At 42.2% G+C, this 19,270-nt stretch overlaps 1 protein-coding gene across 2 annotated transcripts in view; it reads right to left on the bottom strand.

The window, feature by feature from the left end:
* Positions 1-19,270, bottom strand: part of nol4lb (nucleolar protein 4-like b) — a 188,438-nt gene that overhangs the window by 129,462 nt on the left and 39,706 nt on the right. For both annotated transcript variants that reach the window (XM_060938055.1, XM_060938056.1), the window contains exons 3-4: positions 14,107-14,218; positions 9,727-9,836 (exon numbers count right to left, since the gene is read on the bottom strand). In XM_060938055.1, coding sequence (XP_060794038.1) covers positions 9,727-9,836; positions 14,107-14,218 — 222 coding nt within the window. The remainder of the gene's footprint in view (positions 1-9,726; positions 9,837-14,106; positions 14,219-19,270) is intronic.

Below are 19,270 nucleotides of genomic sequence, written 5' to 3'. Positions count from 1 at the left end.
CGTGTCCGTGTGGGTTTCCTCCGGGTGCTCCGGTTTCCCCCACAGTCCAAAGACATACAGGTTAGGCTAACTGGTGACTCTAAATTGAGCGTAGGTGTGAATCTGAGTGTGAATGGTTGTCTGTGTCTATGTGTCAGCCCTGCGATAACCCGGTGACTTGTCCAGGGTGTACCCCGCCTCTCACCCATAGTCAGCTGGGATAGGCTCCAGCTTGCCTGCGACCCTGTAGAACAGGATAAGTGGCTACAGATAATGGATGGATGTCTAGTTCACAGTATACTACTATTTGCAGTACATTTCACTGGGATTCAGAAAGTAGCTTTCATGGATGCAATGGGAACGGGTTTCATTTATGAATTGACGCACAATACAATTCCCATAACTAACTAACTAAGTAATTTGTTTGGGTGGTTTAGTAAGAACTGGAATCTTGACTATTTTCTATTACAGGTGTCTATAATTGTCTGTGTTGCATGTGAAATGTATGTCAGGATGGACGATTAGTCGTCTACTGCAAACCAAATCTTCCTACAGGTACAAATAAAGTAACCTGAACCGATATCCCGAAAACGGGATTACATTTCTGTGATAACAGCGTCATTTAAGTACTCCACATCGGTAACACTGCCACCTCACAGCTTGCAGGGTCCCAGTTTGATCTCGAGCCCAGGTTACTATCTGTATGGAGCTTTACATGTTCTCTTTATGTCTGCATGGGTGACCTCTGGGTTCTCCAGGTTCTTCCCACCTCCCAAAACCATACCAGTAGGTGGACTGGCCACACTAAATTGCCCCTAGGTGTGAATGAGTGTGTGCACGGTGCTCTGCAACAGATTGGTGTCTTATTCTGTACGTGTTCCTTCCTCGCCCCGGGATACGAACTGCATCCACTGCAACCATGACCAGGAATAAATGGTGACTGAAGATGGATGATGAATAAACTGGGTAGCTGAACGATTTCAGTATTCATCAAAATGAAAACAAAATATCTAGATTCTTTTCAGGCAAAGACATACGATACAGCAAAGACTTTACTGTAGCATATCTGTTAACAGTTACTGTATTTTGAATGAATGAATGAATGCATTTTACAATATTGAAACGTGTAAGTGTGCACTGCATTATGATTAACATTATTACGCCTCGCTATGAATTACATCAAGTCTAGCAAATAAGAAAACCAGAGATCAGCTTCACCTGCTATTCATATAAACTAAAGGTAGGGCAGCTCAGCCAGCTTTTGCACATTATTCCCCATTATAACCCATGACAATTTGTGGTGTGTGGACTACTAGCACAACAGAAATGGAAAAAGAACTGTAGAATGAAAACCAAGCAATTCCTTTCTACTAGTGATGCAGAAATTTAGTCTTCATCTTAAGTCATGAGAATTCAGTTGTCATTTTAATATGTTTAATAAACTCTCAAACTATATACACTCAAAGTATGCTTCAAATAGAGCTGACTGCAATTCATTACCAGGGCCAAAGACCCCCACAGACCCAATTCAGAGTCCTTGGATTCAACTTGAGTAGAAGCATAGAGACTTTGACTTTGGAAAGCTTGAAAGCTGCTAACTTGAGATTAGATTTGGATTTGAGGGTATATGAAATATCTACAATACTGTTGTGTACACATACTGTATATACTGTATTGTACACACACACACACACACACACACACACACACACACACACACACACACACACTTTAAAGAACTGCATGTTCAACCTGCCATCTACAGGCAAAATGGAACAATGCAGCTTTCCAAGAATAATCCAATATTAAAAGAGAGAATATTAAAAAACCTCCATAAAGATCCATCCATAGCCTCTTATCCTGTCCAACAGGGTCGCAGGAAAGCTGGAGCCTATCCCAGCTGACTACGGGCGAAAGGCGGGGTACACCCTGGACAAGTCGCCAGGTCATCACAGGGCTGACACATAGACACAGACAACCATTCACACTCACATTCACACCTACGGTCAATTTAGAGTCACCAGTTAACCTAACCTGCATGTCTTTGGACTGTGGGGGAAACCGGAGCACCCGGAGGAAACCTACGCAGACACGGGGAGAACATGCAAACTCCACACAGAAAGGCCCTCCTCGGCCGCTGGGCTCGAACCCGGACCTTCTTGCTGTGAGGCGACAGCGCTAACCACTACACCACCGTGCCGCCCCCTCTATAAAGATAATTATTATTATTACAATAAAATAGTCCATATTTAATTGTTTGCATATTTTTACGTTTATTTATAAACATGGCAAGAAGGATCATCAAAATACTTCTTTCAAAATACAACCGATGATAATGGTTCGGTGTCATAATTTTGAAAATAGTCACTGCTCCTTTAAATACTATACTATATCCGAGATATAGAGTCTGTCTAGAGTTACCAATGTACTTACTACTGCTGTCTTACTAGATTAATAAAGGCATATGTAGGCCATCTCTAATGGCAACCATAAGTTGGAAATAAAATTACCTCCCATGCAGCTTTGCAACCTGCAAACCTTCAGGCTTCTTCTGGGAAACGGATTCAAATTTGGCAGGTTTCATTAAAAGGAACATGCTTTTCCTATTCTGAATAAATACCAACATAATGATTAAAATGTTAAATGCCAGCGTGTACAAATATACTTGGGATTAGTTTCGATCGTAAACTTTCCTGACAGCCCAGATTTGAAAGTTGAAACTGAGTGCAAGTGTGAAAATCGAGTTTTTACTTGTAGTATATCCCTGCTCAACCAGTAGTCGTACTACTGGATAAACTCCAAGTATAACTACACTGGTCTCATAACGCCTTCTGCACGCTCTTTACCAAAGAATCCTTTGCCGATACATTAACTGGAAAGGGAAGCCAGAAATGACAATGAACAACCCCTCCCTTTTTAATTCCCTGCATTCCCCACCCCCCCAAACTGGAGTCTGCAGGAAGGATGCTGCTCATTTCCTCCTTTATTGAATTGACACACACATCCTGCAATGCCAACCAGTCAGGCCTTGAGGAGTACATCCTCCACTCTTTTAGTCTTATTTTTCCACAATTTCAGACGTTTATACCAGTGTGCCATGTTTGCCATGTTGGTCTTACTTTCTCTTCCACCTTGATCTGATTAATTGAGGATTCCCACAACATCTATTATTATTATTATTATTATTATTATTATTTCAAAGGGAGTGCTCTTCATTCCTGTATACTACCCACTCCCCATTTTAAAATTTAGGATACACTTCCCATCCTGGAAGATGCATGAAATGTCTTTTACATATCAGAATTCTCATACAGTACATAAACAGAGGGAACAGAATTAATGTAGAAATAATGAAATGCTACAGATCCTCCTATTTTCTGAAAAAAAAATTACAAATGAACAAAAGCAAACATTGAAACAACTGACATGCAGGTCAAAGTATATGACAAGAAATTGCAATTCTAGATTCAGCTTTGACGGATGTGAATAAAATAACATTGCAGTGTGGGATAAATTTGGAGTGTGTGAGTGAGATGGGGGGGGTCAGATGCAGAGGTAAACTAAGCTAACCCAAAACCGTTGCTGCTGTTCAATTTGAATTTCAGGAAACAATGATATTCATTCATGGCATGATTTCCAGTGATCGTGCGATTCCTGGTGTTCCTTGCTCATAAAGGAGACTGCGCCATCATTTACATATATCCATAAAGAAAAGGAAATGTCTTGAATTGAGGGGGACGTGCGAAGCTGCCATCTCCCTGGTAATAATGACAATTAAATCTATTCTAATTCAATCCATATCTATGAACAGATCAGGAACGGATTTCTTAATGGAAACCCAAATGGCACTGTTATAAATCACGTGCACACTTGCAGAGGTCATGCGCAAATTGAATTGACTGTTCCATCCAATCATGCTTTAAAACCTGCCCGGTTCAAACTCTCAAATTGACCCTCATTTAAATTAAATACCAGCGCAATGTTATTCGTGTCCAAATGAGCTGGATAAAGAACCTGCTTTATTGTTTGATTTCTGAAGTATATGCCTACACTTGATAGTCCGATTTCATCAAATTGGCTCGTCTGTGTCAATGCAGTCAGGCTGTGAGGTCGGTTTGGGTTAGCAGCAGCTGACATAAGAGTGTGGATGGGCTACAATGGCAAAAGAACACTTCAGGAACCATATAGAACCACACCATGGTCATCTGCTTTGGGAGACCATGGGTTTCAAGGTTTAGCATGTAGCGTGTTCTGAGATGCTTTTCTACTAACCATGGTTATCATGAGTGGTTATTTGAGTTACCTTAACTTTACTGTCGGCTCAGTCTGGCCACTCTCCTCTATCACTTATCAACAGCACACAAAACTGTCACTCACTGGATGCTTCTTGTTTTTCTGCACCATCGTGTTCCTAGGGGCGGCACGGTGGTGTAGTGGTTAGCGCTGTCGCCTCACAGCAAGAAGGTCCGGGTTCGAGCCCTGTGGCTGGCGAGGGCCTTTCTGTGCGGAGTTTGCATGTTCTCCCCGTGTCCGCGTGGGTTTCCTCCGGGTGCTCCGGTTTCCCCCACAGTCCAAAGACATGCAGGTTAGGTTAACTGGTGACTCTAAATTGACCGTAGGTGTGAATGTGAGTGTGAATGGTTGTCTGTGTCTATGTGTCAGCCCTGTGATGACCTGACGACTTGTCCAGGGTGTACCCCGCCTTTCGCCCGTAGTCAGCTGGGATAGGCTCCAGCTTGCCTGCGACCCTGTAGAACAGGATAAAGCAGCTAGAGATAATGAGATGAGATGAGATGAGATGAGATGAGATGAGATGAGATGAAGCTCTTGAACTGTATCTGCATGACTTTATGTATTAAATTGCTTCCACATGACTGGCTGATAAGTGTTCCAGTGGCTGATGACTGTATATGTCCATTTCTCATCCAGGAAGCAAATGAAATAACATATCTGGTACCCAGGCATGTCATCTATAGAAATAAATGTGTTTTCAACTTAAAATAGAACAAATAAGCACATTGAGATTCAGTGTCTGCATGTTTCTGCATTATCTGAGCACGCTATGATGGAGGAGTTTTCACTTGCCTTCCAGCTGTTGGTTAAGGTTCTTAAAACTATGAGTACTCCACTGAAAGTAAATTATATATGATTATAAAATCTTAATATTTCTAGTGATTAATAAAACGTCAATTTATTTAGTCTGGGGAGATGCAATTTTTCTGTTGTATACATTGTAGATTTTGTTATTATTATTATTGCTTCTTCTTCATTCAGCTGCCACAGGAGTTAGAGGTCGCCACAGCAGATCGTCCAATTTATGATCTGTATATTTGATTTGAGGCAACACAGTGGTGTAGTGGTTAGCGCTGTCGCCTCACAGCAAGAAGGTCCGGGTTCGAGCCCCGTGGACAACGAGGGCCTTTCTGTGCGGAGTTTTCATGTTGTCCGTGTGGGTTTCCTCCGGGTGCTCCGGTTTCCCCCACAGTCCAAAGACATGCAGGTTAGGTTAACTGGTGACTGTAAATTGACCGTGAATGTGAATGGTTGTCTGTGTCTATGTGTCAGCCCTGTGATGATCTGGTGACTTGTCCAGGGTGTACCCCGCCTTTCGCCCGTAGTCAGCTGGGATAGGCTCCAGCTTGCCTGCGACCCTGTAGAACAAGATAAAGCAGCTACAGATAATGAGATGAGATATTTGATTTGGCATAGGTTTTACACCGGATGCCCTTCTTGATACAGCCCTCCCCAGTCTAACCAGGCTTGGGACCAGAACTAAGTATGCACTGGCTTGTGCAACCCCAGTGGCTGAGTATTTTTACTTAATCTGCATATCTTTGATATGTGGGAGGAAACTGGAGCACCTAGAGGAAACCCACGCAGACATGGGGAGAACATGCAAACTCCAAACAAAAAAGGCCCATGTCGACCATGAGGTTCAAACCCGGAACCTTTTTGCTGCGAGGTGACAGTGCTAACCACTGCACTGCCCATTATTATCTCATCTCATTATCTCTAGCCGCTTTATCCTGTTCTACAGGGTCGCAGGCAAGCTGGAGCCTATCCCAGCTGACTACGGGCGAAAGGCGGGGTACACCCTGGACAAGTTGCCAGGTCATCACAGGGCTGACACATAGACACAGACAACCATTCACACTCACATTCACACCTACGGTCAATTTAGAGTCACCAGTTAACCTAACCTGCATGTCTTTGGACTGTGGGGGAAACCGGAGCACCCAGAGGAAACCCACGCGGACACGGGGAGAACATGCAAACTCTGCACAGAAAGGCCCTCGCCGGCCACGGGGCTCAAACCCAGACCTTCTTGCTGTGAGGCGACAGCGCTAACCACTGCACCACCGTGCTGCCCCCCCCATTATTATTATTATTATTATTATTATGTACATACTATCCTGGGGCGGTACGGTGGTGTAGTGGTTAGCACTGTCGCCTCACAGCAAGAAGGTCCGGGTTCGAGCCCCGTGGCTGGCGAGGGCCTTTCTGTGCGGAGTTTGCATGTTCTCCCCGTGTCCGCGTGGGTTTCCTCCGGGTGCTCCGGTTTCCCCCACAGTCCAAAGACATGCAGGTTAGGTTAACTGGTGACTCTAAATTGAGCGTAGGTGTGAATGTGAGTGTGAATGGTTGTCTGTGTCTATGTGTCAGCCCTGTGATGACCTGGCGACTTGTCCAGGGTGTACCCCGCCTTTCGCCCGTAGTCAGCTGGGATAGGCTCCAACTTGCCTGCGACCCTGTAGAACAGGATAAAGCGGCTAGAGATAATGAGATGAGATGAGATACTATCCTGAAGATTCATATTATATTAAATTATTATGATCAATACTACATTTAAAATACTCATTCACACAAATACTGCCTGATACAATTATTTAAAATGTGTAGAAACAGCTGGTTCACACCATGTATCATAAGTGTTACTGTAGGAACGGTGGCTGTTGGATTGCTTCAACATTCTGCAGTAAATTGGCACGCCACTGGTATTCCTCACACCTCAGCTAATTAGCCTGCTGCTTTGGGAGCTGGATAATTAGAAAAGAGCTAACCCCGATTCTCTCTAAAGTTATGATATCTCCCCCCCCCACACACGATTGACAGGTTTAGCAGATGTATCCCAATAGGTGTTTGATTATGTTCACACCGGAAGTAACTATACATAATTGCGGCAGTGAACCGAGAGCAGCAATTAAAGCTCTGCTGTGAAAAGCCGAAGCTTCAACAGTGTGCAGAGACTCAGTCAGCTATATTTGCCCTTTTATAGAAAGAGTAAGGCAAGGTCAAAAGTACAGACTGAATCATGACGGAAAGAAAACTCAACTGTGCGAAAAATGAATTCAGACTGTGGACTTTGGAGACAATTTATAAATTGTGAAGTGCTATAGTGGCACGGTGGTGTAGTGGTTAATACTGTCGCCTCACAGCAAGAAGGTCCTGGGTTCGAGCCCAGCTCAACGAGGGCCTTTCTGTGCAGAGTTTGCATGTTCTCCCCGTGTCCGCATGGGTTTCCTCCGGGTGCTCCGGTTTCCCCCACAGTCCAAAGACATGCAGGTTAGGTTAACTGGTGACTCTAAATTGACCGTAGGTGTGAATGTGAGTGTGGATGGTTGTGTCTCTCTATGCGTCAGCCCTGCGATGACTTGGCGACTCGTCCAGGGTGTACCCCGCCTCTCGCCCAGAGTCAGCTGGGATAGGCTCCAGCTTGCCTGCGACCCTGCACAGGATAAATGGTTACAGATAATGGATGGATGGATGGATGGATGAAGTGCTATAGCCCGCACTGAAGTCTCACATCTTGTATATGATTAGAATAAGTCTACTCTCCTATCTATATGCTCAAAATATGTATTAGAAATCAGTTATCCATTGAGGCAACCATAATATCAGCTGTCAAACAAGTGTTCATCTTCATAAAATCTCCATTCACAACTCCATAAATTTCCTATGAAATACTAACATACTTTTTTCAATGATTTTTTGTTGCCATTTGATAGATATAAGCCGATGTTCCATTGATTTACCTGCCATTCTATATGTTACCTAATTGTAGGACAGTGCTCACTGCCCCATTTAGCTTCCAGAGTGTTATTGTTGCACCTATTGGTCAAAAATGGCAATTATAACCAACACTAGCAGAGGTCCATTGGGGTAAGAATCATGCTGCCCCATGTTCAATCTATGAGCGTTTCCATTGGAGGAGGAGCAGTGGACAGGACAGTTAATGACAGGGTTGCCAAACTGGGTTAGTTTAAAAACAGTCTGCAGTCGCCAAGATCTTGTTTCCTAGAAAATATTCACAATTAGATCTAACAAATCTCTGTAAACAAAGGCAAAGCATAAGTGCAGATGATGTTTCTTTGACGTACAGGATGATTTCTATCATACAATACATATATTATGGAGGGATTATGAAGGGGATAATATAAATAATTCTATCCACATTCACTGGACATGAGCAATCGTCCGCTCCGATTGGCTACTCTACTACTCGGCTGTCAGCTCATATACTGTGGGTAGAGAAAAAGAAAATGGCGGCGTGTGTTGCTGAACCAACCGAGGATGGCATAAAAAAATCTACTCGAAAACAAAACCCCAAAAAATTTTTAAAAAAGCAACAAAATATGGAATAAAAGTATTTGATGGTAAGAACATATATATATTTTTTATTTTTCAAGAATTATTATTATGGCATTTTTCACAAATTGCTACCGTCATTTTGCCGGTTTGTTTACATTCTAAGCGGAAATTATTTTGTCGGACGTTTTGTATAAAGTTTTTATTTATCGAATTTGCAAAAAATAAAAATGCTCCATTCTCAAAATTCAGTGAATGTAGATAGAATAAAACAAACAGTTATTCCACTCAATCTCATCGTACATGGCTTATAGCCAACTCGGCGATACTAGCATCGTCGGGTATCAGCTCATGTACGACTTGATTTCGTGGAATAACTGTTAAATATTTTGTATACCAGAAACCTTGTCTCCATTTCCAATGCCCAAAATATTTGGGCTAGTTTCACGTCTTATGTGGGTTTTTCCAAATGTACAGTAGTTGGCATAGAAATTTTGTTGAAACCTGTCAAAAACACCTAAAAGCACTCCAAATGAGCTACTAGACTGTATGCTGGATGACCATGTTCCTGACTCTCAACTGCCTATTATAGGGTTACTCTAAAAATTCACTAGATAGTAACCCAAGTCATAAGTCAAGCGGGATACTTTTCGACTTCATTTTGTTTGTGCTTATGCCTTTATTAATGCTGCCACCAAAATCGATGGTCCCAAGCTGCTGCTGCTGTTAGAAATTATACTCAAGCTCAATGTCTCTTTTGAGTTTACTGGTTTGTATCAAAATATACTATAGCCATTTTCCACAACTCATTTGCCTCTTACCAATGTAACCAACTTCAAAAATATCCCAAATAAATTCACAACATAAAATGCAAGAAGAGATCAATGTCTGCTGCGGATTTAAGTGATGATTCTGTATAGCAAGGCAATCTGGCACAGGGATACCTTTTTTAAAATTCATTTCTTTTTAAAACACTTCATACAAAAAATAACCAACAACGTAAATGTCCAAATCACACACAGGTTCATGCAGTAACACCAAAAACGTCCAGACTTCTCATGAACAACCACAGCATAGCACAGAGATTGCATCAGTCAGAGAACGAGATCATCGTGTGAACGTGTTATCAGTGAGGAATAAAGACCCGAGTATGGTGTGTACCTGCTCCTTGTTGTTAATGCACTGCAGTTTCATCTGTTTCAGGTAGGTGGTGGTCAAAGGCATGTTGTAGTCGATGAGGTCAGGGACCAGAGATGCAGGCCGGTCATTTTCTGGAGAAATGACACCATTGACAGGATCAGTATGAACCAATACAATGGCACTGTGCTCGTAGTCAATCGCTTTTAGCAACATTATCAAAACACAAATGCTGCCGAAGCCCTTTAGTGAGGGGCACGCTGAAGGATCATGTTGGTGCACATGCTCCACACTGTAGAGTATGTAATGCAGTTCTGTCTCACCACTAGAGGACAGTAAATGAAGCCCTTCATGCTGCACGCACACACATATGGCCCAGTCTCTTTGTTCCATTAACAATACTTCATTTGCAATGCCCAAATTGTAAAAATTATTAAAAAAAAACGCACATGCAGACTGTATACTGGTATACATATGCAAGTTGAGCCTTCCTGTCCCCAAATATCAGCAGTTTCAGGATCTCCTAAGATCCTGATCATGCCTAAGAAGGTAATAGTAACAATGAAAATGATTTGGTAAAGAGTGTATGCAATATACGCAGGATATATTAACAGATCTTATATTAATGTGTACTTTAGATTTGCAATTATTTTTCACTACAATGTTCTAAAATGACATTTAGCGCATTGTAGTGAAACAGAATGATAGTAAATCTAAAAAAAAAAAAGATATGCAGATTTGAGTAAAATTACCCATCATTTACTAATAAATCACATACACAAAGACATGACACACTCAGAAGCTGAAACACCCTTCATTAGTGATCAGTGAGCACACACATGGGTGTGTATATTGGGAGATACTGACCAGTCTTCTCATATTCTCAATGTATACAGATTTACTTCCAGAAATGCTATTCAGGTCCAGATGTACAGTATCTAGTTTGTGACGTTAATTATATTTTCTGTGGTATAAAAAGAGCTGGTGAAAGAACTGACGGCTTCTCAGTCAATTAAAAAAAGCCTGCGCACACAGTAATTAATCACATTTAATAATTTAGAGTTGAACTTTTGCGTGGGTAGCTGGAGCTAAAGAGAGGGGGTAACGAACCCCCATGGGGTAGGAAGCCAATTAGCACTCACTTTATGAGCGACCCAATGTTGTCCTCATGCTGTCACGCAACGCTGTGACAGATCGAGCCTGGAGGTGTTCTGCGTGTATGCGTGTGTGTGTTTATCTCACACCCAGGAGTGAGTCTGGGGATGGTTGGCTCGTAATGGTTCTTTTTTGCTTTCAGTGCCCTCGACAGGATCTCGCCATCCAGCTCCTCCCCCACTGGACTCTCTGTGTCTTTGCTTTCCCCATCCCAAATCTTCCCTTTCCCCATTTTATCTCCTTCCTGCAGAAATCTGGTGTCCTAGGAGTGTGATTTTTTAGTAAAAGGGCCATAATTGGGCTAATTGCAGCATGCATGGAGGTAAAGACACTCTAGTGATCAGAGCCTAATGAATGTCTTTTACAAGTGTGCATGGCATACAGTGGGGCAAAAAAGTATTTAGTCAGTCACCAATTGTGCAAGTTCTCCCACTTAAAAAGATGAGAGAGGCCTGTAATTTTCATCATAGGTATACCTCAACTATGAGAGACAAAATGAGGAAAAAAATCCAGAAAATCACATTGTCTGATTTTTAAAGAATTTATTTGCAAATTATGGTGGAAAATAAGTATTTGGTCAATAACAAAAGTTCATCTCAATACTTTGTTATATACCCTTTGTTGGCAATGACAGAGGTCAAACGTTTTCTGTAAGTCTTCACAAGGTTTTCACACACTGTTACTGGTATTTTGGCCCATTCCTCCATGCAGATCTCCTCTAGAGCAGTGATGTTTTGGGGCTGTCGCTGGGCAACACGGACTTTCAACTCCCTCCAAAGATTTTCTATGGGGTTGAGATCTGGAGACTGGCTAGGCCACTCCAGGACCTTGAAATGCTTCTTACGAAGCCACTCCTTCGTTGCCCAGGCGGTGTGTTTGGGATCATTGTCATGCTGAAAGACCCAGCCACGTTTCATCTTCAATGCCCTTGCTGATGGAAGGAGGTTTTCACTCAAAATCTCACGATACATGGCCCCATTCATTCTTTCCTTTACACGGCTCAGTCGTCCTGGTCCCTTTGCAGAAAAACAGCCCCAAAGCATGATGTTTCCACCCCCATGCTTCACAGTAGGTATGGTGTTCTTTGGATGCAACTCAGCATTCTTTCTCCTCCAAACACGACAAGTTGAGTTTTTACCAAAAAGTTCTATTTTGGCTTAATCTGACCATATGGCATTCTCCCAATCCTCTTCTGGATCATCCAAATGCTCTCTAGCAAACTTCAGACGGCCCTGGAGATGTACTGCCTTAAGCAGGGGAACACGTCTGGCACTGCAGGATTTGAGTCCCTGGCGGTGTAGTGTGTTACTGATGGTAGCCTTTGTTACTTTGGTCCCAGCTCTCTGCAGGTCATTCACTAGGTCCCCCCGTGTGGTTCTGGGATTCTTGCTCACCGTTCTTGTGATCATTTTGACCCCACAGGGTGAGATCTTGCGTGGAGCCCCAGATCGAGGGAGATTATCAGTGGTCTTGTATGTCTTCCATTTTCTAATAATTGCTCCCACAGTTGATTTCTTCACACCAAGCTGCTTACCTATTGCAGATTCAGTCTTCTCAGCCTGGTGCAGGCCTACAATTTTGTTTCTGGTGTCCTTTGACAGCTCTTTGGTCTTGGCCATAGTGGAGTTTGGAGTGTGACTGTTTGAGGTTGTGGACAGGTGTCTTTTATACTGATAACGAGTTCAAACAGGTGCCATTAATACAGGTAACGAGTGGAGGACAGAGGAGCCTCTTAAAGAAGAAGTTACAGGTCTGTGAGAGCCAGAAATCTTGCTTGTTTGTAGGTGATCAAATGCTTATTTTACCGAGGAATTTACCAATTAATTCATTAAAAATCCTACAATGTTATTTCCTGGATTCTTTCCCCCTATTCTGTCTCTCATAGTTGAAGTGTACCTATGATGAAAATTACAGGCCTCTCTCATCTTTTTAAGTGGGAGAACTTGCACAATTGATGGCTGACTAAATACTTTTTTGCCCCACTGTATGTGCTAGAGTGATCTAGCTGCTGGGGAGACGTTAACTTCTAGAATTGAGGTGGGTGTGGACAAAGAGCAAGAGCCAAAGGGGTAGTGGATATTTGTTCTCTGGGACTGCGAATCCCTTTACTGCCAATCATCTCGACAGAAGCTGGACCTATGTGGACATTATGCCACTGTGGAAGTTATAGCACAGTTCACTTTGGGCATTCAAATATGCTCAATGTTGTATCATGAAGACCCATTTACATCTGGTCATTTTATTCTGATAACGTTTTAATCGCGTGCATTTACATTTGTCGTCAAATGCCTCTCCGGTTTGCCTGTTGAAAGCCCAGCCTGTCCTCGGGTTAAATAATGAAATCGGCTCTCTGCGTTTGACTCCATACTTTGTGTTGTGGTTTGTTTTTCTGTTTGTCCTCCGCCTGTTGTATGATTTTGCACACTATTTTTAATCTTAAAAAGGCACCAACTTCTGCATGTAGATATCAGATACATTTTTGGTTGTTAAATGGCAAAGAGAAATGGACCCATTATATATCATGTGGCAAAATCCATATCAGACCTCTTGAAATGGTTTGAGTAATCACATTGAAATCTGATTTATTTGCAACTAATTTTCTTCGGTGCACTTTTACTTTTGATCCCAATCCTGAGAGTCAAAATCCATGAAATGAGCAGGTATATATAAAGTTGAACTCTTTACCTGCCTGCTGTGTTTGTGCTCCATGTGTCTGCTAACTTAAAAGCTAGTTGTAATTTTAAAGAAACTTCTCAAAAATGTAAACTGAAATAAAATATAAAATTATAAAAGGAAATTAAAATGAACCAAATAAAAGTTAGAACCCTAAAAAAACAAACACTTTTAAATGAGAGGATTAATTTCCAATTTTAGTTAAAAAAAAAAATCAATATAATTTACTAAATACAGCAGAATATTGTCCTTGGAAACCATCATCATTATGATGCTTCAACAAACATGCATTGTGAATTCATGCACTCTTCTCTAAAGAACAAATACAAAACAGTGCCACAGCTGTCCTACGAACTAAAATCAATAATAATAATAATAATAATCCCTAAAAAGAACTAATACCCATGTTCAAGATACTAAACCGTACTAAAACTATAGTGAATTTTAAATGAAAGCTGGAAATAAATATCAAATAAGGCCAAATCTTTGTCATATTTTATGTTAAAAACGTCATGATGACAGTTTAATGTGGAATGCTAGTGTGAAGATGTTTCACTGAGCTTTTGGGTGCCGTACCCTTGCACTCGGCTCCACTTGGGCTGATGTGCATCCTCTTCTGACACTCTCCACAGCCCATCAGGAATCGGGTCACTGCTTCTCTTGGCAGAAACGCATACGTCTCTGCTATCTAAAACAGAAACAGAGAGAGATTATATTTATTATTATATACAGCTGCATACCAGTGATTTGTTTCAGAGTTGCTTGTCATTTTAGAAATGTTTCATCACTGAGGAGATCACTGTACTATTGTGCTATGGTGACGTTATTGTTATGCAAATGTACTATTGAGGGACTAAGGACAGAGCCGAAACCTCAAGAAACTGATCTTAGCACAAATCCGCAACACCTGCAGCTAGCCGAGCCTCTTTACGTCTCTGTGAGCCAGTCACACACTCCATGTGCCATTCTGAATTACTGTTAGAGTCATGTCTCATTCTGTCTGCCGAAGACAAACAATGAGCACACAGCCACGGATCCTGTAGTGGCTTATAGGAATGTGGGGATTTTTAGGGTGTGTGTGTGTGTGTGTGTGTGTGTGTGTGTGTGTGTGTGTGTGTGCGTGCGTGCGCGCGCGTGTGTGTGTGTGTTCCAGAGTGGAAGTTGTGACAGTGAAATGTCAGTTGCAGCCCTTGGTGACAGAGTCTCTGTCAATCAGCAACAAGGTATCAGGCCACACACACACACACACACACACACCATGAATAAAGGTGGTTTATCAGTGGAGAGACAGCATCCAATCTAAATTTAAATGTAATTAATTCAAGCGAGAGGCAAATGAAGTGCTAATCGGGTTCTTAAATCAGTGAGCAGCAGTGACTGAGACTGTGCTGGAGGGGTCGGACTTATTAAAATGAAGAGAGACCACTATCCCCCTTCTTTTGTACTACACTAATTCAAACGAAAATAAAACCTGCCCTCTCTCTCTCTCTCTCACTCTCACAGCGAGAGAGAGCGCGAGATTGTGTGAGAGGGAGAGACTGTAATCCTTTTTACACAGATGCACTGTAATATTGGCGTAAAGCAGGCACCTCGATATTCCGGCTTTAGTGATTTACAACGAACCAAATGAAGTGTGTGTTTTTACATTGTGAACCGGCGTACTGGAACCAGGGCTGTGACGCAGCACAACAGAGTGTCGGCGTCTACAGTGACGTACCTGTGCGTCAGAAATACGAATACCCCGAGCATACCAGCTGAGAATTGAGGTGCTTTTGTTAGCCGTGCACATTTATAGCGCTCTTCAAACACAAGCAAAGGTACTGAGCATCATATGCAACATGTACTGGTAATCGCTTCCATTAAATAATTCACGTTTTCCACGTCAAGAAGGGAAGTAACAGCCTCATACAGTATATATACACTCACCGGCCACTTTATTAAGTATGCCTATCCATCTGCTGTTGTATGCAGTGATCTAAATCGGCCGATCCCTTGACAGCAGCACAGGGCATAAAATCATGCAGATACAAATAAAGAGCTTCAGTTAATGTTCACTTCAAAGCTCAGAATGGGAAAAATTGTGATCTCAAACTGTGACTTTCACTGTGGCATAGGTGTTAAGGCCTCTGCATGATCTCGCGACAAGGCTTTCGCAGATAGCTTTTCGCAGACAGTTGTAATTTATCGTTGAGCGGGGAGTAATAGGCGTGCGCGATGTTATTCACCGCCACAACGCAAGGGGGCGCGAAGTCGCTAGGAGTAGTTGGTGGGTGTGGTTAGTGGAGTGTTTATCCTCCGGTTACTTATAATGACTAGAACTGGAGTCGTATAGATGTACGTACTTCCTCAATCAACCGCTCTTCATGCTGCTCCATCTTCGCTCGTGTTTTTAAAAATGGCAGTCGTGAAAACAAAACAAACCGGGAAAGTAGGGAAGCGGAAGTGCGTGTACAGCGGATGTAGAGTGGACCAATCAGAGCCCTCTTGTCTGCGACGCTGTCTGCGAGGCTTCTGCGGCGGTCACAATTTTTGGGAGGTGCGCGCAGAGCGTCTGCGAAGGTGGGGGGGCTACGCAGACGCCATCTGCAACACCGTCTGCGAGGACTGGGTTGTCAGCATAAATTGGCCTTTAGTGCCAGATGGACTGGTTTGAGTATTTCAGAAACTGATGATCTCCTGGGGTTTTCACACACAACAGTCTCTAGGGTTTGCACAGAGTGGTGCGAAAAACAAAAAACATTGATTGAGCGATAGATCTGTGGATTAAAATGCCTTGTTGATAAGAGAGGTCAGAGGAAAATGGCCCAGATTGGTTTGAGATGCCTGGAAGGATATAACAACTCACAGAAACTCTTTACAACCGGAGTGAGCAGAAAAGCATCTCGGCATGCGACAGCAGAAGACCGCACTGGGTTCCACTCCTGCCAGCCAAGAACAGGAATCTTAGAATCAAGAATGAGTTCCTATTAAAGCGGCCGGTGAGGGAGTGTGCGATGTGTGTATGTTATTTATTTATTTATTTATTTAAAAAAACAGTGCCCTCGAATATTATTGGCACCCCTTGTAAAGATTAGTATAAAGGGTTAGAAAAAAATTCACCTTTTGGTGAAGTGGCGTCATCTCACACTGAAAAAGTGAGAAAGGTTGGATTGACCTTGAATTGAAATAAATTTATTCAAAGAAAAACAAATCCCTCATTAATAACCAATTATTTTCAACCAAAAAAAAAAAAAAACACACATGCCACTATTATTGGCACCCCTGCATGTACTACTTTGTACAACCTCCCTTTGCCAGTAAAACAGCACTGGGTCTCTCCTATAACATTTTATAAGGTTGGAGATACAGAGCAGGGCATCTGAGATCATTCCTCTTTACACAATCGTTCCAGATGATCCAGGGTCTGAGGCCCTCTCTTGTGCTCTCTCCTTTTCAGCTCATCCCACAGGTGTTCAATGAGGTTCAGGTCAGGGGACTGAGATGACCAAGGCAGAAGCCTGATTCTGTGCTCAGCTAACCACTTTTGTGTTGATTTGGACATATGCTTCAGATCATTATCCTGCTGGAAGATCCAATGACAACCCAGGTTTAGTTTCCTGGCAGAGGCAGGCGGATTTTGATTTAAAATGTCCTTGTATTTCATGGAGCCCAGTGCACTTCATACAGGACAGTACGCAGGCTTTGTGGATTTTATTATTCAGTCCCTTGCATTTGAGACACACACACACACACACACACACACACACACACACACACACACACACAGAGTACCAGTCAAAAGTTTGGAAACGCCCTCTAATTCAGTGGTTTTTCATTATTTTAAAATTTTCTGAATTGTAGATTAATACTAAAGTCATTGACATTATGAAGAAATATATATGGAATTATTTGGTAAACAAAAAAATGTTAATCAAACCAGAATATGTTTTATATTTTAGATTCTTCAAAGTAGGCACCTTTTGCTTAGATGACAGCTTTGCACATCTTGGCATTTTCTCAGTCGGCTTTACGAGGTAGTCACCTGGAATGGCTTTCAGTTTACAGCTGTGCCTTGTCAAGAGTTAATTTCTTGAATTTCTTGACCTCTTAATGTGTTTGAGACCATCAGTTGTGTTGTCAAGAGGTAGAGTTGGTATACAGTGAACGGCCCTATCTGAGTACTGTTCTAATCCATATTATGCCAAGAACTACTCAACTAAGTAAAGAAAAACGACAGTCCATTATTACTTTAAGAAATGAAGGTCAGTCAGTCCAAAAAATTTCAAGAACTTTGAAAGTATCCTCAGGTGCAGTCACAAAGACCATCAAACGTTATGATGAAACTGGCTCTCATCAGGACCACCCCAGGAAAGGAAGACCTAGGGTTACCTCTGTTGCACAGGATAAGTTCATCAGAGTTACCAGCCTCAGAAACCACAAGTTAACAGCACCCCAGATAAGAGCCCACCTAAATGCTTCACAGAGTTCAAGTAGCGCACACATCTCAACATCAACTGTTCAGAGAAGACTGCGGGAATCTGGACTTTATGGTCGAATTGCTGCAAAGAAGCCACTTCTAAGGAAGAACAACAAGAGGAAGATAATAACTTGGGCCAAGGAACACAAGGAATGGACATTAGACCAGTGGACATCTGTCCTTTGGTCTGATGAGTCCAAATTTGAGATTTTTGGTTCCAATCGCCATGTATAAAATAAAAACATCGAATTTGAAGGTGTTTCAAACTTTTGACTGGTACTATACAAAAAGCCAGTTTCCGATAGCAAATTTTCCATGGGGATAGAAAATTTGCTATCGGAAACCGGCTTTTTGTTAGTTTATATTTAGTGCCGTTCCTGATGCCATTCCGGTGTTTTATACACACACACACACACACACACACACACACACACACACACACACACACACATACACACACACACACACACACACTGTTAGTCAAAATAATGTTAACACTTAAATGGTTGAAACCAATCGGATCTGTAGTGGGAAGTTCATCAATGCTGCACCATCTGTAAGTAGACGTCTGATGTCACTGTTGAGGTGTCAAAAAAGGAGGGCTCAATTACACCAGCAGCGGTCACGGCACATCGCACATTCAGGAGAAAAATAATCCGTTAGTGTTAACATAATTTTGACTAACCCTGGATATATATAAAATTGCTTCATCACTGTCTCTCTAAGCAATTCATCAACATCTGTGCTTTGTCCTCACAGTGTTCTATTTTTTCACTCTTCAGCCACTGATTTCTTTCCCTCTTTCTCAATCCTAATCTCTAATTATTTCACCTCCTCCCTACAAATCTGCAGCAGCCCAGGCTAAGATGAAGAGAGAAAGAAAGTGAAAGAGTAAGAAAATACACCCCCACAAAGAATATCCACATTTTCCCCTGAGGGTCAGAAAAATAAACATCGGGCGACTGTGGCACTGCTTCAGCAGGCCGGTGCATGGGTGCTACGGTACAAATGCAAGGGACTGAATAATAAAATCCACAAAGCTTTGCATACTGTCCTGTATGGAGTGCACTGTAAAAAATAAATAAATAAATAAACAAACAAACAATAAAAACCCTGCTGGATAGAAGTTCTGGCAACCAAACCGCAATTTCCCCTGCCAGTGTTACCCTGACTCACTGCTCTATACAATAACAGGAGACCTGGAATAATGCCGCAGAGATGGTCTGCTCAGCAGGGAGGCTTGATGTCAAGACTCCAGTCCAAAACAGGTTCTGGTTTGCTGCA

Source organism: Neoarius graeffei, chromosome 13, assembly GCF_027579695.1.
Source record: "Neoarius graeffei isolate fNeoGra1 chromosome 13, fNeoGra1.pri, whole genome shotgun sequence".
Classification (NCBI taxonomy): domain Eukaryota; kingdom Metazoa; phylum Chordata; class Actinopteri; order Siluriformes; family Ariidae; genus Neoarius; species Neoarius graeffei.
The sequence above is the reverse complement of the archived record's forward strand: the minus strand, read 5'-3'. Positions and strand labels throughout refer to the sequence as shown.